At 38.4% G+C, this 22967-nt stretch overlaps 1 protein-coding gene across 1 annotated transcript; it reads left to right on the plus strand.

The window, feature by feature from the left end:
* Window positions 1-1468: 1468 nt before the first annotated feature.
* LOC131941299 (neo-calmodulin-like) lies at window positions 1469-20743 on the plus strand. The gene is made up of 6 exons (XM_059300489.1): window positions 1469-1495; window positions 3984-4059; window positions 8446-8589; window positions 11704-11879; window positions 16753-16816; window positions 20536-20743. Exons 1-6 carry the CDS (start codon window positions 1469-1471, stop codon window positions 20571-20573), a joined length of 525 nt encoding a protein of 174 aa, XP_059156472.1. The 3' UTR covers window positions 20574-20743.
* The last annotated feature ends 2224 nt before the right edge of the window (window positions 20744-22967 follow it).

The raw sequence follows: 22967 nt of genomic DNA on the forward strand, positions 1-22967 counted from the left end.
TTTACAGAGCTAGGCAGTATAGTTGATAGGAATTGGCGTTCTGGATCAGACATAAGACAGAATACAGACTGCAAATGGAACCTTTGCGTTGTATCAATACATATGGGGTTCTAAACAAATAACTATAAGACCAAACTACGAACTGTTAACCCTATCGTAAAATATGAAGCATGTTCCAGTCTTTTTTAGTTGTTAGCCAAATTTCATCGCTGTAGAACGACACGTTTTATGAATAGATTCCTGGAGTGAATACTAAATTCAAAGTGGTTGCGAAATTAGTTGAGTAGAGGTCGACACTTGAATATTTTTATCAATTAAACAACATGCGATTAAATCTTATTTTATTTCGTGTCGATCTGACATCAATAACATATGGCTGTCATTGAGAGAATGAACCCCCCCCCCCCCCAAAATAAACAACTTTCCTGACCCCACCTATTACACCCTACCTAACCCCTAAGTTCTAAATCTTGTCTATGTCACTTTCCTCCCCATTGTTTCTATGCTACAGATGTGTGTTTACTACTTGTTTACTTTTAAATCTCAATATAACTAAAAGAGACTATAATTTGAAGGGTAATGTAAACATGTAAATAAAGTATCTTACATTATGGAAATGGACACGAAAGTGGAAATGGATATTGAGAGAAGAAGTAGAAGATGAATAGAGAAATCCCAATAGAGCTAGGCGTTCAGGAAAGAAGTAGAAGTTAGACCATACATCGACGAAACCGGACACTAATGTAACAAAAGCAATTCTGGGATTCCACAAGGATCAAACAACAGAAAAGAGACCCAAAATACACACGGAGCAGATAAATTTAAACATACATGAAAGTTACTCTAAGGCGTTGGAAAGAAATGAATATAAAAAGAACAGAAAAAAGCATGAAACGATGTTGTAAATGAATTTTGCTCAACAGGGATAAAAACGGCGAAGAAGAAGTAAATTGATTATTGTTGTTCCAGGCAGGATGCGTGTAATCACAATGTATCCGTTTTATCACACAATAGCAATACAGATTAATCAAAAGTCTACAGCCGGCATAACGTAAAGCAGGGGTTTAAATCGTTTCTCAAAATAAACTGTACCTGTGTTTTCAAAACTGATCCTGGGTAATAAATTTGCCTTTGTTTTTACGTACTATCTCCCCTATCTCATTGTTTTCTTTTTGTTTTACTGTCAACTCATTTCTTGATATTGGAACACACACACACACACAAACACACACACACACACACACACATACATTAGCTTACGCACGCATGCACAGACGTATGCAAACACACACTGTTACATATATCTTGAGTTTAAAAACACGGTGCCGTTTATAAACTTACTGTTTCCCTAGTGAAAACTTTATGTGTGTTTAAGTATAAGCGTGTGTGTGTGTGCGTGCATGTGCATCTTGTATCAGCTTTATGAGCAACCAGTACATCAACGTCTCAGCAGAACTCACCTAACTAAATGCCGGTACTCATTATCAACATGCAAGTGAGCTAAAGAGCTCTTCACTTGAAAGGTGAAATACATTACCCTCGCTGGTCTTATAATGTCTTATATGTTTAGTTTTTATACAGAGGTAGCCTGTGGAACTTTCCCTAATAAGAATGACGTCCCGGTCTTAATTTCATTACCACCGCGTTGTGTTGATTAGCCAGAATTAGCCTGGTGATGTCAGAATTAGCCTGGCGATGTGTGAATTAGCCTGGTGATGAGTGAATTAGCCTGGTGATGTCTGAAATAGCCTGGTGATGTGATGTGTGAATTAGCCTGGTGATGTGTGAATTAGCCTGGTGATGTGTGAATTAGCCTGGTGATGAGTGAATTAGCCTGGTGATGTCTGAAATAGCCTGGTGATGTGATGTGTGAATTAGCCTGGTGATGTGTGAATTAGCCTGGTGATGTGTGAATTAGCCTGGTGATGAGTGAATTAGCCTGGTGATGTGTGAATTAGCCTGGTGATGGCTAAGTTAGCCTGGTGATGTGTGAATTAGCCTGGTGACGTGTGAATTAGCCTGGTGATGTGTGAATTAGCCTGGTGATGTGTGAATTAGCCTCGTGATGAGTAAATAAGCCTGGTGATGTGTGAATTAGCCTGGTGATGTGTGAATTAGCCTGGTGATGAGTGAATTAGCCTGGTGATGAGTAAATTAGCCTGGTGATGAGTGAATTAGCCTGGTCATGAGTGAATTAACCTGGTGATGTGTGAATTCGCCTTGTCATGTGTGAATTAGCCTGGTGATGTGTGAATTCGCCTTGTCATGTGTGAATTAGCCTGGTGATGAGTGAATTAGCCTTGTCATGTGTGAATTAGCCTGGTGATGAGTGAATTAGCCTTGTCATGTGTGAATTAGCCTGGTGATGAGTGAATTAACCTTGTCATGTGTGAATTAGCCTGGTGATGAGTGAATTAGCCTTGTCATGTGTGAATTAGCCTGGTGATGAGTGAATTAGCCTTGTGTAAATTAGCCTGGTGATGTCTGAATTAGCCTTGTCATGTGTGAATTAGCCTGGTGATGAGTGAATTAGCCTTGTCATGTGTGAATTAGCCTGATGATGTGTGAATTAGCCTTGTCATGTGTGAATTAGCCTGGTGATGAGTGAATTAGCCTGGTGATGAGTGAATTAGCCTAGTGATGAGTGAATTAGCCTTGTCATGTGTGAATTAGCCTGATGATGTGTGAATTAGCCTGGTGATGAGTGAATTAGCCTTGTGATGAGTGAATTAGCCTGGTGATGAGTGAATTAGCCTGGTGATGTCTGAATTAGCCTGGTGATGAGTGAATTAGCCTTGTGATGACTGAATTAGCCTGGTGATGACTGAATTAGCCTGGCGATGTGTGAATTCGCCTTGTCATGTGTAAATAAGCCTGGTGATGTGTGAATTAGCCTGGTGATGAGTGAATTAGCCTGGTGATGTCTGAATTAGCCTGGTGATGAGTGAATTAGCCTGGTGATGTCTGAATTAGCCTGGTGATGTGTAAATAAGCCGGTGATGAGTGAATTAGCCTTGTCATGTGTGAATTAGCCTGGTGATGTGTGAATTAGCCTGGTGATGTGTAAATAAGCCTGGTGATGTGTGAATTAGCCTGGTGATGTGTGAATTAGCCTCGTGATGAGTGAATAAGCCTAATGATGTGTGAATTAGCCTGGTGATAAGTGAATTAGCCTGGTGATGGGTGAATTAGCCCGGTGATGTGTGAATTAACCTGGTGATGGTTGAATTAGCCTTGTCATGTGTGAATTAGCCTGGTGATGTGTGAATTAGCCTGGTGATGTGTAAATAAGTCTGGTGATGTGTGAATTAGCCTGGTGATGTGTGAATTAGCCTCGTGATGAGTGAATAAGCCTGGTGATGTGTGAATTAGCCTGGTGATGTGTGAATTAGCCTGGTGATGAGTGAATTAGCCTGGTGATGTGTGAATTAGCCTGGTGATGAGTGAATTAGCCTGGTGATGAGTGAATGAGCCTGGTGATGAGTGAATGAGCCTGGTGATGAGTGAATTAGCCTGGTGATGAGTGAATTAGCCTGGTGATGAGTGAATTAGCCTGGTGATGAGTGAATTAGCCTGGTGATGTGTGAATTAGCCTGGTGATGTGTGAATTAGCCTGGTGATGTGTAAATAAGCCTGGTGATGTGTGAATTAGCCTGGTGATGTGTGAATTAGCCTCGTGATGAGTGAATAAGCCTGGTGATGTGTTAATTAGCCTGGTGATGTGTAAATAAGCCTGGTGATGTGTGAATTAGCCTTGTCATGTGTGAATTAGCCTGGTGATGTGTGAATTAGCCTGGTGATGTGTGAATTAGCCTGGTGATGAGTGAATTAGCCTGGTGATGTGTGAATTAGCCTGGTGATGAGTGAATTAGCCTGGTGATGAGTGAATTAGCCTGGTGATGAGTGAATTAGCCTGGTGATGAGTGAATTAGCCTGGTGATGTGTGAATTAGCCTCGTGATGGACATTTTACTTTGTCCCTAGGCCTCTGAGAGGGTACAAAGACGCAAGCCAAGACGACTGGCCAAAAAACACATGTTCACTGATGAGAAAATACAAGGTGGGTTTTTCTGTTGTGAAAGGTGGTGGTGTGAGCTTTGTATATAAAAGGGTGTTGTGTGTAATATTAACGGGTGTTGACTTTAATGATGGTGTCAATATTAAAAGTAAGCTGTGGAAAAACTTATTAAAGCGTATATGTATCATGTAAGATTCGGTATATGATTAAATTTGTAAAAGGATTATAACTTAATATAAGTAATGTAAAGAGAAGCATATTGTATATAAAGTCGTGTATCCGACTGGATGGAAGACAACTGCACAATTCACTCTTTTTTGTCTGAAATCGATGTACATTTGTACTTATAAAGAGGCGGCGCGAGGGGGGGGGGGGGGGTGCGGACCACACCGGGTGACACCCGACCTAGCGACGCCACTGTACTTGTATTAAGATTATTACCAATAATACAAGCTGTCAGAGCACTTAAGTAAAATGTAAGAAAACTAGAACGCAAATATTTATTTTTTGACCGTTTTGAGATAATATTTAGCACTATTTTAATATAGGAATAAGCTGTATATTGATTATACACTCATTTTTCTCAAGATTATGTTTTTTGACAAACTGCGTTTGTCCTATATTGAGTCGAATGTGTATCGTTAAGGGTGGTTAGGGACGATATCATAAAGATGGTTTGTGTAAGATGCATTACGTGACAAGCGGGAAAATCGTGTAGTCAAAATAAATGTTTACAGTAGATGGTGGTTGGTGTAAATTTTAAGTTGTGTTAAAAAAGTTAGTCATATTTATAAAGGATGAGTTGTGTAAAGTATGTAGAGAAATGTGTAAATGTTGATTCGAATTGTTTAAACTAGCTAGTGTTATGTGTAGATGGTAGTTTGTGCACAGTAATTTAAAATATGTGTAAACAGTGTTTGTGTAAAGTAGATAGTTTTATGTGTAAGTAGTGAGCTGTGGACAACACTAACTGATATGTGTAAACGATGATTTAGATAGTTCTGTAAAAACAGTCGAGAATAAAAGTACCGTGTGCAACGGAAGTAAATACGTGTTACACAAATAGACATCAAGATGGTATTGTAGTGAGTAAAAAAAAAACTGTTACACACAAAAAGGCATCACAATGATATTGTACACAACAACGCCTTCTTACAGCCCGTAGTTCTGTTCTCAGATCTGATGAGTCAGCAATTTTGTTTTACCATATATATATATATATATATATATATACATATATATATATATATATATATATATATATATATATATATATATATATATATATATATATATATATATGTATATATATATATATATGTATATATATATATATATATGTATATATATATATATATATATATATGTATATATATATATATGTATATATATCTATATACTACTAAAAGTCAAGTTTGTTTACATGTTTGAATATTTATTTGTTTGTTTGTTTGTTTGTTTGCCTGATCGACTATTGTGATATGTTCGACTCTATGTGGAGAGCTGTAAAATAGTATGTAGGTAGAGAATAATTTTTTAATGCAGACAGACTGTTAATCACAAATTTATTTAAAGACGTTAATTAATTTATTGATTTATTCATAGTTAAATTAACCGTATTTTTTAAAAAATGTTAATACTTTGAATAAACTTTGTGGGGATAGTGACGTCCCTTGATGTGTTTACATTTTTGGTACAATAAAAATGGCGGACCCCATCATAGACTTTGTGGCCCATTCAAAAGTTTCACGCGTTACAAAGCTAATTTTCTGCCGGCTATAACTTAAACAATACGCCCGTTTGCTGTATTTATTACGTTCCAACACTTATATCAATTTTCAACTGTCTTTTTCATTTAGTTTTACGATAAATTTCTCTAGATCTAAAGATCAGCTATCGAAGGAAATTTATGAATCTAGCCTAGCTAGATCTAGATCTATTCTAGATCTAGCCTAGATGTAGGTCACTAGATTCAATGTAAATTCTACATCTAGAATCTATTTCAGGCCTTAATTATTTTATATAAATCTTTGTTTGGCTTATTTAAGATAAAATTTAATTTGAAAGTTAGTACTACTAGACTTATTTTTACTTTCTCGTATATACGAAGTATAGAGAAAGTATTGTAATCGTGCAAAAAAAAAAAATCGAGATTTTTACAAATCTCGACGTTTTACACCTCACTGATACGGAAAAACATAATTTTGCAATCTTGTCCGTATGTCTGTGTGTGTGTGTGTCTGTGTGTCTGTCCGTGTGTAAACACGATTACTTGAGTACCGTTACAGCTAGGTTGATGAAATTTCATATATAAGTATTATATCAAAATCGTAGATCCGTATCAACTTTTGAGCGATTTCCGACAACCGGAAGTGGTACTTTTTCTACTTTGAATTTTTCAAAAGCCTATAACTTGAGTAGTATTTCAGATAGATAAATGATTTTTCACATGTAAGTAAAAGATCTAATTCTCTACCTTCTGTAAAATTTTGAGTAATTTACGTTGACTGGAAGTAGTACTTTACGCTACTTCCGATTTCTCAAAAAACTAATGTAAATTTTAAAAGTACTAATAATATTGCGCACTATTATGCGTTTTTTATTTAGCGTTCACTTGGTGTGCAATTAATTTGTCTACGAGATTTTATTCTATTTTTAAAACTTTAAGTATTTAAAATGGATTAAAAATCATTTCTATAGCCCGAGTTCCCATCCCCTGTTATTTTATATAAGAATATTCGAGAAAGTTTAGGGGAGATCACTCCCGGTTTATTAGATCTAGATCTAGAATCTATACGCGTAAATCAAGTTGCATAAGGAGACACATAGTATAGTATAAAAATTCACTTGTGACGTCACGAGTAAATAGCTAAAATGGTAGCGTAGTCAGCTCTCATGCAGGAGGCACGGGTTCTAGACCAATATGTCAATGAAATTTTTTTTTTCAATTTTTTTTTTTAGATGTGAATGATAACGTTGCCTATCTGAACTTGGCAAGATACAGGGCAGGTGAAGTAGAGTTCATCTGTTTCTTTGTCCTAAGCATATGAAAGGATAGTGTGGTCAGATAAAGGGGAGGCGGGGGGTGGGGAGGTGGAGGGGGGAAGGGGGGGGACATATGTTGGGGCGCCAAAATGGTTTGGAAAAATAAATTGATAGGTTGAGGGGGGTTCAAATCGAAAGTTTGAGTGGGGGGTGCACATCAAAAGTTTGAGGGGGGGGGGGGGTTCAAATCGAAAACTTTGTCCCCGGGCGCCGGGAAGGGTCGCTATGCCTCTGAGTGACAGACGTGATGTTTTTTGATGGATGACCCCCGAAACCCACAGTTATCCAACGGATGACGGGTATTCTAGTATATATATATATATATACATATATATATGTATATATATATATATATATATATATATATATATATATATATATATATATATATATATATATATATATATATATATATATATGTTATATATATAGGCCGCCTGATGAACCAGAAATCTTAAAAATACCTATAAAAAGTGAGAGAGAAGGTAGAACCCACCGATGCAGCTAATGAGATAAAAGCTAAAGGACTAACGTTGCTAAACTAAGTGTGAAAGCTGGGAGTTTGTTGACGCGAAATAAAAAGAAAATAACTTTAGCCTCCCTAATTTAATTATGTAGCTTTAAAGAAGATGTTATGATTGTGTGGTTTTTTTTCAACATAACTTTTAGCCTAGTCTCAGATCCGCAACATCAGCAAAAAGTTTTTTTTACAACTTTAAAAAAAAAATTTGGTGCCCAAATTTGAAACACAACCAGGAAGGGTTTGTATGCAGAATGGAACTTTCAGCACTGGGAATATTTTTTCTTGCACTCGACAGAATTACCTTGTCTTGTCTTTGAGTTTTAGGGAGGGGAAAAAAAAATTAAAATAACAGCTGGCTTGTTCCTCTTCCCAGATTAAGGGAACGATAATTTTACCTGTGTTGCTAAAAATAGATGCAAGCTTTCAGTAAAGTAAATTGACCAGTTTCTATTTTCACCTTCTTCCACCCCCCCCCCCCCCCACCACCTGCTTGTCTCCCCTAGTTTTTTTTTCCTCACAATTCTGAGTTTTCCAACACCTTTGGGTTTGGTCTTCGTCTCTCTAAAAAAAAAATACCTTTAAAAAAATAAAAATCCCTTGGGCTGGTTTTCGCCCTTTAGCTCTTTAAAAACGTTGTTTCCCCTTTTGTACCCTAAGTGTTCCAAAAACCGCCTTTATGACGCACACGGTAGGGTATATGACTCTAAAAAAAATTGGGGAGCTTTTAAATGGATGATTTGTAAAATCTGAGAGAGATGATACGCTATAGGTTTCGATATATATAAAAAACAATGACAAATATAATAATGTTGAAAATAATGTTAAAACTAATAGGCCCAACGTTAACATTTGTTTTTCAGAAATACGAGATGCTTTTCACATGTTCGACAAAAATGGCGACGGGATGATCACATCAGACGAGCTGGGTTCAGTGATGATCTCCCTTGGCCAGAGACCGTCGTTCCACGAGTTACGGAACTTTATCCGGGCAGTGGACACAGACAGTGAGTCTTTCTGCACGGTCGTTCTGCACGGGTTGGCGCGGTGCACAGGAGGGTGGGGCGCTTCTCTTTAGGGGTCGTGCACAGGAGGGTGGGGCACTTTAGGGTAGCGCACGGGAGGGTGGGGCACTTCTCTTTAGGGGTCGCGCACATGAGGGTGGGGCACTTCTCTTTAGGGGTCACGCACATGAGGGTGGGGCACTTCTCTTTAGGGGTCGCGCACAGGAGGGTGTGACACTTCTCTTTAGGGGTCGCGCACAGGAGAGTGTGGCACTTCTCTTTAGGGGTCGCGCACAGGAGGGTGGCGCACTTCTCTTTAGGGGTCGTGCTAAGGCTCGTGCACAGGAGGGTGGGGCACTTCTCTTTAGGGGTCGTGCACAGGAGGGTGGGGCACTTCTCTTTAGGGGTCGTGCTAAGGCTCGTGCACAGGAGGGTGGGGCACTTCTCTTTAGGGGTCGCGCACAGGAGGGTGGGGCATTTTCTTTAGGGGTCGTGCACAGCAGGGTGGGGCACTTCTCTTTAGGGGTCGTGCTAAGGCTCGTGCACAGGAGGGTGGGGCACTTCTCTTTAGGGGTCGTGCACAGGAGGGTGGGGCATTTTCTTTAGGGGTCGTGCACAGCAGGGTGGGGCACTTCTCTTTAGGGGTCGTGCACAGCAGGGTGGGGCACTTCTCTTTAGGGGTCGTGCACAGGAGGGTGGGGCACTTCTCTTTAGGGGTCTTGCTAAGGGTGGTGCACCGATTTCTCCGGGGGTGGTGGTGGTGGGGGGTACTTGAAAATTTTGTGGAAGGGGATAAATTTATCTGGGAGTGGACACACACTGGTAATAATGTATATTTTCTATAAAAATTATATTTCTTTATGCATGAAAGAAACCGGTCGAGCACAGCAATGTGATGCACCCCTCTTTAGGGGTCGTGCACACTATGCACAGAAGGGTGGTGTTCTTTTAGCTTATGGGGTCGGGCACAGATAAAATAACAACTACGGTAGGAGGTTGGAATATTATTGTTATATAGTGTGGGGTAGGGAGTGATAGTATATAGCAGAATACTTTCATCTTATTGTTTCAAGCAAAATATCAGCTAGATGAATTAGTTTGATGAATATATTGAAACAATCGATTTACACCTTCCTTCTGTTTATACACGGCTTTATATCTGTTTCTAACAGGAATAAAACCGCGGTTTTTTTTCTTTTAAAATATTATCCTTTTTTTTAAAAAAAAAAAAATCCATATTTGAACTTCTAAACTGTTTTGTAATTAGCTGGGGTACTAAGAAATAACATATGATGTGATGGGTATTGGTCAATGTAATGCATATCATTTTATGGGGTATGAGTTGGATTGAAATTAACCCAATTTCTGTGCGTTGTATATTATACGCAGGATCGCTTACGACTCGACCTAAGCGAATACTTGGTGCGTTTTTTTTCTCAACCTACTCTGTTTATATTTAAACTTATGTCAGAACATGAGGCGTCAAAATATTTAATTAAACCTAGGAGAAGTGTGTGTGGGTAGGCGTGTGTGTGTGAAAAGTGCGCGGATTTGTGTGTGTACATGCAGGTACGAAAATGTTGGAGAATGTGTGTGTGTGTGCATGTGTGTGTGCATGTGCATGTGTGTGTGCATGTGTGTATATATGTGGTTACAGAAGGAGCCAGGGTTTGCAAAGGCTAATGACCGGCATCTGGCAGATATTAAATATTAATCTTTAAGAGATTCCAAAGCATTCGCGATAAGTGATATCGAGGACAGTTAAGTGTTTAACCAACTTGAACTGCCTGATTACCCGGATATTTTTTTTTAAATTCTGAAGCTGTTTTTTTTAATGAATAAGCACCGTTTTCCTCCTTTCTTTAAAATTTATTTCAGGCAGTATGACAATATGGATCAGAGCATTGATACGAGCTACAGTAACGTTCTGAGTTTAGCACTAATATCTTTATGTGTATTCTTCTCTATAACTAGATCATCAATCCATTTCTCCAGTCTCGGTAACAAACTCACCCATCTCACTCTGTAACCATGTCACCAATCTCTCTCTTTAACCAGTAACATCACATGGTTAAGGCGGGGTGTGGTCCGCACCGAGTTTCACCATATAAGGGGTGACACCAATTCATAAAATGTACTGTCAAAACATTGTTTTATTCAGTTGAAATTATAAAATAGTAGAGGAGAAGGGTGACACGAAACCGAAAATGCTATATTTATGGAAGTATGTGACTATTGGGGTTAGGATGAGACGGCGTGGCCTAGCGGTAGAGGGCTAGACTTCTAACCCGAGAGTTCGAATCCGGGAACAAATAAGTGGAGTCCACCCTGCTCAGATGGGTACCTAACTCACGCTAGGGAAACAAACGCGGCTGGGCATAGTGCTGACCACGTTATCCCTTCATATGCCGAGGTCTCTAAAATAGTTGAACTCTACTTTATCAGCCTCATGTGTCTTGGGCACGAACGAGAAATGATGATGTATGTGGGGGGGGGGGTGTTGTCTGTCTCATTTATCACACCAGAATGACACCCATCCTAATGACGCCACTGTTTGCAACCACATCACCAAACTCTCTTTTACACCATGTCACCAATCCATGATCACCCTTTACACCATGTCACCAATCCATGATCACCTTTTACACCATGTCACCAATCCATGATCACCTTTTACACCATGTCATCAATCCATGATCACCTTTTACACCATGTCACCAATCCATGATCACCTTTTACACCATATCACCAATCCATGATCACCTTTTACACCATGTCACCAATCCATGATCACCTTTTACACCATATCACCAATCCATGATCACCTTTAACACCATGTCACCAATCCATGATCACCTTTTACACCATGTCACCAATCCATGATCACCTTTTACACCATATCACCAATCCATGATCACCTTTAACACCATGTCACCAATCCATGATCACCTTTTACACCATGTCACCAATCCATAATCACCTTTTACACCATGTCACCAATCCATAATCACCTTTTACACCATGTCACCAATCCATGATCACCTTTTACACCATATCACCAATTCATGATCACCCCCAAGCCTCCACCAGCCTCTCAAGTCACCTTTCCACCTGCAGGAAGTGGCACCATTGACTTTGAAGAGTTTGTCGACATCTTCGCACGGAAGGTCACAATGGACCCAGAGGCCGAGCTCCGGGAAGTCTTCAAGGCTTTTGACGGGAACCACGACGGCTTCATTTCACCGGAGGAACTCTTCAACGTCTTGAGGAAACTCGGGGAAAAAATCACGCTGGTAAATCACACAATACAAGATATATAAGTTAACCCTTTGAGCCCGGGCCTCCCTGACCTAATTTCTCCCATTTCCTGAGCTCCCAGGGCCAAACCAAATGTTCACTTATCTGCTTCTATCTTTGCCTATAACTTTTGAACCGTTTGAGATAATCAAGCCAAATTTGGTATCCAAACTCAGGATCAAACAACAATGCAGCAAGATTCTGAAATTCTTTTTTTTTTTTTACTATGTTTGAACAGAACAATGTATATAAAACGAACACATTATTTTTTATAGAATATAGAAGAAACCAATTTACAATTAGTAATTGTTTTGTTATTATTGATACCTGGCCATACTAGTTCATCGCCAGAAGTCCACTTTTGTGTGATAACTTTCAAAACAGTTATCACTGCCGGACCCGATGCAAAGAAAAACTTCGCATGTTTTGCACAAGTAAACATTTTCTTTTTAGTTTCGGCAAGTCTTTGTCCTTGACACCGCGTGCATCAGAACGTACTTGAACAGTTTCATTGTCACTGTCAATTTTAATGTCTTTGTGTTCAGTTTCAAATTCAACGTCACTATCATCACAATATAGACAAGGATTATTATCTTCTTCATCAGAATCAATAAGTAGTTGTATTGCCTGAGATGCAGTCATTCTACTTCTTTTGTTGATATTTCGGTCTTTTGCTTCATCTTTTTCACCAACTTTATGTGATGAAGTCGACGGCTGTGGCTCAGCTTTTCGTTTCGGCGGCATTGCTAAGAAATGTAAACACTTTCACTTTCACTTTTCCTAAAAATCAATTTTTAAAATCATAATCCCGCACTCAAAAGACATATGCGCAGTTTTAGTCAGTCTTCCGCTAATTATATTTAATTAGACGGTATGCCGGCCGCTAGGAATATGACGCTAGATCATCGGGCCGGAAAACCGGCTTTTCGGACATATATGCCTAATGTTGAAGCCGGTTTACCGGCCTAGCGGGCTCAAAGGGTTAATTAGTGGCAAAGGGCGGGGCTTGGTTCATTCGTCCCCATTTGACCTATGTATAGTATTGGCGCCTTTGCATATATACTGTACCGTTTACAGTGGCGTAGCTAGGGGAGGGCGGGTAGGACGGCCGCCCCGGGCGCCGACCCCTAAGGGGGCACCAAAAAGGGTTTTTAAAAAAAGCTTATTTTAAGTAGGGGTTTGAATTATATATACAATTAGACATTAATTGTGAATCACCACAATAGAAACCTTAATGAATAGTGTGTGGTTAAAAGCGCCACATACCTTTCCAATTGTTTGGATGGGGGGGGGGAGTTCACCAACTTGAATAACTATATATATATCTAATATATAAAGCTCAGTTCTGTAACGTGTGGCAAAAAAGTTTGTCGTTGACAGTTCTATGGATTTAAGTGTTAGATTTTTTATCGTGCTCATAGTCTAAATTTACGAGTCAAAAAATTACCATTGAAAGTCTTTAAAAACAATTCTCACTCTATTTACTTAGAAAAATAATTTTCAATTATGAACACGACATAAAATTTTTAAAAAGGGTATCGACGTTTATAAAATTTCTAAAATTGTGTCGGAAATGTATTGACTGCACAGTTACTTCCCTTTAATAAAAAAAATTCTTAAGAAGAAAGAATTTACATTTTATTACTTTGTTTTTGGTGTTAAGAAAAAAAAATAATTACATAATTAGCGGGGATTGATTAAGTGCAATGTCGTTAGGTATTTTTAACACTGCCTTTTATTTATTCTATACACCGAACATACTGTTCAATATTTTTTTTTAAATCAATAACATTTAATAAGCCAGGTCCTACAAATCCTATACGTTTATTTCTTTCCATTTACGGATAAGCTTGGAGTATTATCATTTTTGTTCACTAAATTGAAACAGGCACGTCCGCCGGCGCCCTTGCACGGTTCGATTTGGCACCCTGGGCTATCATGTGAGCGCTATGCTGCATAGTTTTGTTTTTAACAGTGCGATAGACTATGGATAAGAAAGGTTACTATAGTCTTTAAGTGAATCAAATCCGGGCGTCCTCCGGCACCCCGAAAGGGTGCTATTTGGCGCCCCGGGCCTTCTCGTGTTAGCTATGGTATATACGTTCGCGTGAGTTCAAAAGACTATGAATAAGTTATGCACTATAGGCGTTTACTAAGTTCAATCAGGCGGTGACGTCATGGTGCGTCCTCTGGCGCCCAGACAGGGTGCTTTTTGGGGTCCCGGGCCTCCCGTGTTCGGTTTCGCGCCTACGTTCATTAAAGAGAGTGCAAAAGATATGAATAAGTTGGGGTACTATAGTCGTTTATTAAGTTGAAGCAGACGATTCAGCCCCGTGAGCACTTTGCGTTTATATTCGCGTTAGTGTTTTCTTTGTGTTTAGGTTAGGTTTGCGTTAGAGGTTGCGTTTTGATTTGGTTCGTTTTTGTTCTTTCTTTTTTCGTTTTCGTTTGTGTTTTATTTTCATTGGGTTTGTGTTTGTATTTGTGTTTGAGGTTGGTTTTGCGTTTGGATTTGGTTTGTTTTCGTTTGTTTTTTCTTTTGTGTTTTTTTCTTTGGGTTTGTGGTTGGTTTTGCGTTTGGATTTGGTTTGTTTTCGTTTGCTTTTTCGTTTGTGTTTTTTTATTTGGGTTTGTATATGTGTTTGTGGTTGGTTTTGCGTTTGGATGTTTTCGTTTGCTTTTTTCTTTGTGTTCGTATTGGTGTTTGTGGTTGTGGTTGGTTTGTTGTAAGTTTTTGTTTTCGTTTGTATTTGTAATTGTGTTAGCGTTATGTTTGCGTTTTGTTGTTTTGGTTTTGGTTGGTTATGGTTTGGGTGGGCAATGCCGGGTTCATGATGATTACTAAACACACAGATGATGGTCTTTAACAGAAAGGTTTTTCACAGAAGCCAGAGCAGGGCCTGGCCGGGACGGCTAGTATATATATAAAGCTCAATTCTATAACGCACATGTTTGTCGTTGGCATTTCTACGGATTTAAGTGTTAGATCAATTATCGTGCGCGTTTGTCTAAATTTATGAGTTAAAAAATTACTATTAAAAGTGTTGGGAAATCATTTTCATTTTTTAAATTATAGTAATAATTGTCGGCATGTTCAGTAAACACAAGTTTTAAAACAAATATCATCTTTTACAAAAATTCTAATTATGTTTTTATTTAGTCCTATAGCGCTTACTTCCCTTTAATAAATTAGGCAAAACACAATTACTTCCCTTTATGAAACCCATTGCATTAGTTGAAAAGCATTTACTTTTTAATTACTTTGTTTTGGTGTTGGGAAAAAAAATAATTACATAATTAGCGGGGATTGATCAAGTGCAAATGTTTTAGGTATTTTACGGATAAGCTTGGAGTATTATAATTGTTCATTAAATTGAAACAGGCGCGTTCGTTTAAGTGAGTGCAAAAACTATGAATAAGTTGGGGTACTATAGTCGTTTATTAAGCTAAAACAGGCGATTCTGCCCCGGGCGTTTATGTTCGCGTTAGTGTTTTCTTTGTGTTTAGGTGGGTTTGCGTTAGTGGTTGCGTTTTGATTTGGTTCGTTTTTGTTCTTTCTTTTTTCGTTTTTGTTTTTTTTTTGTTTGGGTTTGTATTTGTGTTTTTGGTTGGTTTTGCGTTTGGATTTGGTTTGTTTTCGTTTGCTTTTTCGTTTTTTTGTTTTGGTATTGGTGTTTGTGGTTGGGTTTGTTGTTAGGTTTTTGTTTTCGTTTGTTTTTTCTTTGTGTTTGTATTGGTGTTTGTGGTTGTGGTTGGGTTTGTTGTTAGGTTTTTGTTTTCGTTTGTATTTCTAATTGTGTTAGCGTTATGTTTGCGTTTTGTTGTTTTGGTTGGTTGTGGTTTGGGTGGGCAATGCCGGGTTTATGATGATTACTAAACACACAGGTAATGGTCTTTAACGGAAAGGTTTTTCACAGAAGCCAGAGCAGGGCCTGGCCGGGACGGCTAGTATATATATATATATATATATATATATATATATATATATATATATATATATATATATATATATATATATATATATATATATATATATATATATAAAAATGAGCGTGAGAGGCGCAACATGGATGGTTCGCCCCGGGCGCCGGAATGGGTCGCTACGCCTCTAACCGTTTAATCGGCGAGCATGGGGGGTGGGGGGGGGGGGTGATTGCAGAGGGGGCGGGGGGGGGGGGGGGGGGGGGGGGGAACAAAATGGGTTGAAAAATTTGGAAAATCAAAATGAAAGTTTGAGGGGGGGGGGTGCAAATCGAAAGTTTGAGGGGGCGCAAATCGAAAGTTTGTCCCTGGGCGCCGGGAAGGGTCGCTACGCCTCTGGGTGCATGTAAACTAATCTGCGATACCAGTCTGATATAATAATAAAAGAAAGAGTGGGGGAGAGGATGACCACTCAGGCCAAGCTATAGTTGGTAATTTTTCCCATGATTAAAATAACAAACAAGTTGCGTCTTGGTCCGCTATTTACCGTTCATGTTTTATAATTTCCTTTTTTACGATTCACGTTTTATGATTCACTATTTTAGTGTTACGATTCTCTTTTGATTATTCACTCAGGCATCTCTTCGCCCCCCCCCCCCCCCCCCCCCCCGAAAAAATTCTACCCCCCCCCGCCCCCCCGAACGAAATATGTATATAATTTATATAGAAAATATATACTTTTAACAGTGTCCGCCCCCCCCCCCCCCCAGAAGAAAGTCTACCGCCCCCCCCCCCCCCCCCCGGAGAAAAAAGTCTGGAAGAAACACTGCATTCACTTGTTATGATTCACTATTTTAGTGTTACGATTCTCTTTTAACTATTCACTTTTGACAATTCACGTTTGACTATTCACGTATTAAGATTCACTATTCACGTATAACCTTATAGGCTGAGGCTCGAGAAATGGTTATAGAAGCCGACACAAACAAAGATGGCAAAGTGGATTATTCAGGTAAAATAGTTTTCAAACTTTATGAGTAATCTATATATATAAAGCAAAGTGGTCGGGTGCCCGATAGGGCACTTCCCGGCGCCGCAGGCGCGTCAAATTTGGCACGAAGGTGCCTTATGGCGATAGAACACGAGGGCCGGTGACGGTTCGGCAAAAAGTCTACGGAGAGGGGGTCAAAACTGACCTCGACTGACCGGCGCCTTATATGGGCTATATTACGAAAAAAAAATTCCTCCGACGACCCCCCTTGAAATTTTGTGAGGTGGTAGGAGAACACCTTGGGGTGTCACAAAAAACTCGGCATATCTGGGAAAACTTCGTAAAGGGGTCAAAACTGACCAGTTGTATTTCCCTATATAATCTTTGTATTTTATGGGAAAAACAGAGGGTCATTTCAACGCAGACTTTAGGGTACTTAAGCGCAGTATATCTGGCTAATTTTTTGCATGCTTCTAGGTCAATGGCTTGACCTTTAGGGAAAACTGTCGGTTACACTCAAAGCCCTCGACGAGGGCTAAAAAGTGACCGCGAGTGAAATCCTCTTTATATGAGCTCTATTACGAAAAAAAATTTCCTCCGACGTCCCCCCTTGATATTTTGTGAGGTGGTAGAAGAACACCTAGGGGTATCACAAAAAACTCGGCATATCTGGGAAAACTTCGTAAAGCGGTCAAAACTGACCAGTTGTATTTCCCTATATAATCTTTGTATTTTATGGGAAAAACAGAGGGTCATTTCAAAACGGATTTTAGGGCACTTACCCTCTTTACATGTCGCTAATTTTCGGCATGTTTATAGGTAAATGGTTTGGCCGTACGGCTGACCTGTCAGTTTCACTCAAAGCCCTCGACGAGGGCTAAAAAGTGACCGCGAGTGAAATTCTCTTTATATGAGCTCTATTACGAAAAAAAATTTCCTCCGACGACCCCCCTTGATATTTTGTGAGGTGGTAGGAGAACGCCTGGGGGTGTCACAAAAAACTCGGCATATCTGGGAAAACTTCGTAAAGGGGTCAAAACTGACCAGTCGTATTTCCCTATATAATCTTTGTATTTTATGGGGAAAACAGAGGGTCATTTCAAAACGGATTTTAGGGCACTTACTTTCTTTACATCTGGCTAAGTTTTGGCATGCTTATAGGTAAATGGCTTGACCGTAGGGCAGACATGTCGGTTTTACTCAAAGCCCTCGACGAGGGCTAAAAAGTGACCGCGAGTGAAATTCTCTTTATATGAGCTCTATTACGAAAAAAAATTTCCTCCGACGACCCCCCTTGAAATTTCGTGAGGTGGTAGGAGAACGCCTTGGGGTGTCAAAAAAAACTCGGCATATCTCGGAAAAATCGGGAAGTGGGTCAAAACTGACCAGTTGTATTTCCCTATATAATCTTTGTATTTTATTGGAAAAACAGAGGGTCATTTCAACGCAGGCTTTAGGGTACTTAAACTCAGTATATCTGGCTATTTTTTTGCATACTCTTAGGTCAATGGCTTGACCTTTAGGGAAAACTGTCGGTTTCACTCAAAGCCCTCGACGAGGGCTAAAAAGTGACCGCGAGTGAAATTCTCTTTATATGAGCTCTATTACGAATAAAAATTTCCTCCGACGACCCCCCTTGAAATTTTGTGAGGTGGTAGGAGAACGCCTTGGGGTGTCACAAAAAACTCGCCATGTCCGGGAAAAATCGGGAAATGGGTCAAAACTGACCAGTCGTATTTCCCTATATAATCTTTGTATTTTATGGGAAAAACAGAGGGTCATTTCAACGCAGGCTTTAGGTTACTTAAACTCAGTATATCTGGCTATTTTTTTTGCATACTCTTAGGTCAATGGCTTGACCTTTAGGGAAAACTGTCGGTTTCACTCAAAGCCCTTGACGAGGGCTAAAAAGTGACCGCGAGTGAAATTCTCTTTATATGAGCTCTATTACGAAAAAAAATTTCCTCCGACGACCCCCCTTGATATTTTGTGAGGTGGTAGGAGAACGCCTTGGGGTGTCACAAAAAACTCGGCATATCTGGGAAAACTTCGTAAAGCGGTCAAAACTGACCAGTTGTATTTCCCTATATAATCTTTGTATTTTATGGGAAAAACAGAGGGTCATTTCAACGCAGACTTTAGGGTACTTAAGCTCAGTATATCTGGCTAATGTTTTGCATGCTCATGGGTCAATGGCTTGACCTTTAGGGAAAACTGTAGGTTACACTCAAAGCCCTCGACGAGGGCTAAAAAGTGACCGCGAGTGAAATTCTCTTTATATGAGCTCTATTACGAAAAAAAATTTCCTCCGACGACCCCCCTTGATATTTTGTGAGGTGGTAGAAGAACACCTAGGGGTATCACAAAAAACTCGCCATGTCCGGGAAAAATCGGGAAATGGGTCAAAACTGACCAGTCGTATTTCCCTATATAACCTTTGTATTTTATGGAAAAAACAGGGTAATTTCAACACAATTTTTACGCTACTTAACCTCTGTACATCATGCTAATGTTTTGCATACACTTCTATAGATGACTAGGCCGTATGGAAAAACTGTTGGTCAGACTCAAAGCCCTCGACCAGTGCTAAAAGATGACCGCGAGTGAAATTCTCCTTATATGAGATATTTATAAATAATTTGACGATCGATCCCGTTAATATTATTTGAGGTCGTAGACCGACCCTGGAGGGTAACAAAAAAACTTTATTCCCGTCGGAAAAAGCTATTGTAGTCGTTAAATATGTTTATATATCGTATTTTCTTATATAAGCATAGTAACTGTTTGTTTAAAAAAAAAGTAAACACAGAGATACGTCATTCGGTTAATTTCCAAGGGAGGTAACCTTTTTAAATAATTATTTTTCAAATAATTGTATACTATTTTAAACAGAAACAGAAAACAACAAAGTATAGCATTTGTGTTTGATAAAAATAAGTTATTAATTAAGCTACGTATCATAATTAAATAAAAAATTAATTTTAAAAGTCAATGTAATATAAATAATGAGATATACTGTTCATGGAACCTCTGTAGTTCTATTTCCATCTTAGTTATAAATTGCGTACTTTCGAACATTTTCTCTGAAAGCTGATGTTAAAGAGCATAGGCCAGGGGTCGGCAACCTTTTGAAGCGGAAGAGCCAAAAGTTACAATTTTCAAAATTTTCCTGGCTTTAAAGAGCCACTAACATTTTTTTATGTCATATATTTTATTTTTTATTAAGATTATTAGTATTTGTTCAAGGAGCTGGAGAGCCGCATCTTGATATCAAAAGAGCCGCATGCGGCTCGCGAGCCGCAGGTTGCCGACCCCTGGCATAGGCATACAACATCTTCTCTAAAATTAGCATTACTGTTTACATTTAAGCACTCCACGCCTCATCCATCACCTAATAATTACTATTCAAATTATCAAATGTTTTTGAAAACCTAAGCGAAGCTAGGCAGTATGCCTAGTTGTTTATAATTATTAACAAAAGGTATTTTTTTAGTGAAATGTTAGTCCGAATTGTAGTTATATGTAAAGGTTGCACTAAAAGGTAGTCATCAATTAATAAACTGATAGTTAAGACAATTTATTTTATTCATGTACTGCTTAAGTTGTTTCTTGTTTACTAATTTTTTTTTAATTGTTAAGTTTACTGATTTAACCTTTTAAAAATTGTACTTAAAAATGTAAGTTTAAAAAAAAAATGTAAATAATCATGAGTTGTTTCCCTTGGTTTTTTACCACAACAGAGTTTAAAGCCATCTACTGGTCGTCCCCTAAATCTTGACCAACACGAGCTAAGTGGTCAGTGGTCATCATCTTGTTCTATACATGTAGGGCTATAGGCCCAGCTTGACAATGGATGTTTCTGTGTATGGCACACGGCTTACGCAAGTTTTGCAGATGTGCGCTCGGCTACTTTTGTATACATTTGATTTAAACTGGTCATTTTAAATATTTGATGCATATATATATATATATACATATAAATATATATATTTATATATCTTAATTCCTTTTTTGTTTCTTTGATGTATGTTCATTTCATATACAAATAAATACAACTGCATATATATATATATATATATATATATATATATATATATATATATATATACATATATATATATATATATACATATATATATATACATATATATATATATATATATACATATATATATATATATCTATATCTATTAGTGTATTTTTTATTTGTGATGTGTGTATGTACATATGATGTAAATTATTATAAACAATGCTTCCAATAAATGTTTTGAAACTGAATTCTTCGTGTGGGTGTTAGCAAGGATATCTTTTATTTAGAGTCTAGCAAAAAATGCTTGAATCACTCACCCTGAGAAAAGTATCCCATAACATGGGAAACAGCTAAATGTTTGGCAGGTAAGCTGATCTGCTGTTAGTTACACTGTAAAATTGTAAACAAAATAGAGTTGAAGGAAGCCAGCTCTGGTGAACTGGGTGTTGCTGGGTGTGGAGGAGGGGCGGACAGTGTGGTGTTAGTACCGGTTATTTCATGTTAAGGTCGTAGAGAGGCAGTTCATAGATAAGTTATGTCCATGGCTAGGGAGGCAGGTCAAAGACAATGAAATCCTACATGTTTTACATTTTGCCATCCCAGCTGTATCACCATTTAAATCCATCATGAAGTCATATTTCACAATTGGATAAGCCGTTTATAGCAATTCACCTTCTCATCCAAACCACAATCTCACTCTTTAGTACTACCATCCCATCTGAACCACCATGTCACCATCTGCACCACCATGTCACCATCTGCACCACCCCCTCTCCATCTGCACCACCATCTCTCCATCTGCACCACCATTTCTCCATCTGTATGCCAATCTCACCATCTCCCCATCTGCACCACCATCTCACCATCTGCACCACCATCTCACCATCTGTATGACAATCTCTCCATCTGCACCACCATCTCTCCATCTGCACCATCATCTCTCCATCTGCACCATCTGTATGACAATCTCACCATCTGCACCACAACTTTACCATTACCGTACCAGTATAAAAACTTGATGCTAGCAAACGACCTCAACAAAAAATCAGCGTTTCAAATTTTTAGCAGTTTTTACCTAATGATACTGTAGAAGAGAAGAAGCAGACGATAATTTTTTTTTATAAAACAGGCTGGTATTAAATGCCAACCTGGGCACCTGGAGAGATTAACTCAGGATAACTAGTGCCAGACCAGCAGACCAGTGTTATGCATTGACAATGGTTGCAGATTGGTGAGGTCTTTTCATTGGGTGTAGTCGGTGGATGCTCTACTACAATGGCTACCTAATCTGGAGGCTACATCATGCCATGAGATACCTACTACAATGGCTACTCCATCTAGTCCCTATCTGACGTCACACTATGGGCTACATTATTAACTGCTACAATTTCCACCCAATCTAGTGGCTATCTCACAGCATGAGTTAACAAAAGCAATGGATATTCAATCTGCTTGACCTCACACCAATCATGCCAGTGGCTACCACTCACCAATAGTTACCTACTATAAAGGCTATTCAATCCAGTGGCTACTGCATGTCATTGATTCACTGGCTAATTGACACAATTTGATAAAGTTATTTTGGAAATAATGAAACAAAAATAAAACAAAACATCTATATAAAAATAAATCATGAACACATTTTACAATAAATACTTTTTATTGATTGGCACTGTCATAATTAAAGTTTTAAATTATCAACCATCTATTTTTGGCTAGATGTAATTCAACTTTTTAAAAAAAAAGATCTGAATAAGAAAATGAAATCATCTAGTTTTATTTACCAAAATGGTATAGAAACATTATTCAAAAATATATGATCAGGGATGTGCATAATGTTTACATGGGGGAGGGGTGTTGTTACACATTTTAAACATTCACAAATATCACACAACAAAAAATAAAATTTAAAAAAATATATTAAAAAAATGAAATAATCACAGAACAGCAATGTATAGCCATAAAGAAATATATAAGTGAATAAATTATAAGAAGAATATTCATACAAATAATATTGAGAAGAGATTAACAGGGTATTCAGTTCCATGATTTTAAAAAAATAATTTTAAAACAAAAGGAAATGTAAAAAGGCAATTCAAACGAATTCTGAGATTTAGCATCGTAAAATAGTTTAAAACATAT

Source organism: Physella acuta, unplaced genomic scaffold (assembly GCF_028476545.2).
Source record: "Physella acuta isolate Inbredline_101_S28 unplaced genomic scaffold, ASM2847654v3 ptg000356l, whole genome shotgun sequence".
NCBI lineage: Eukaryota > Metazoa > Mollusca > Gastropoda > Physidae > Physella > Physella acuta.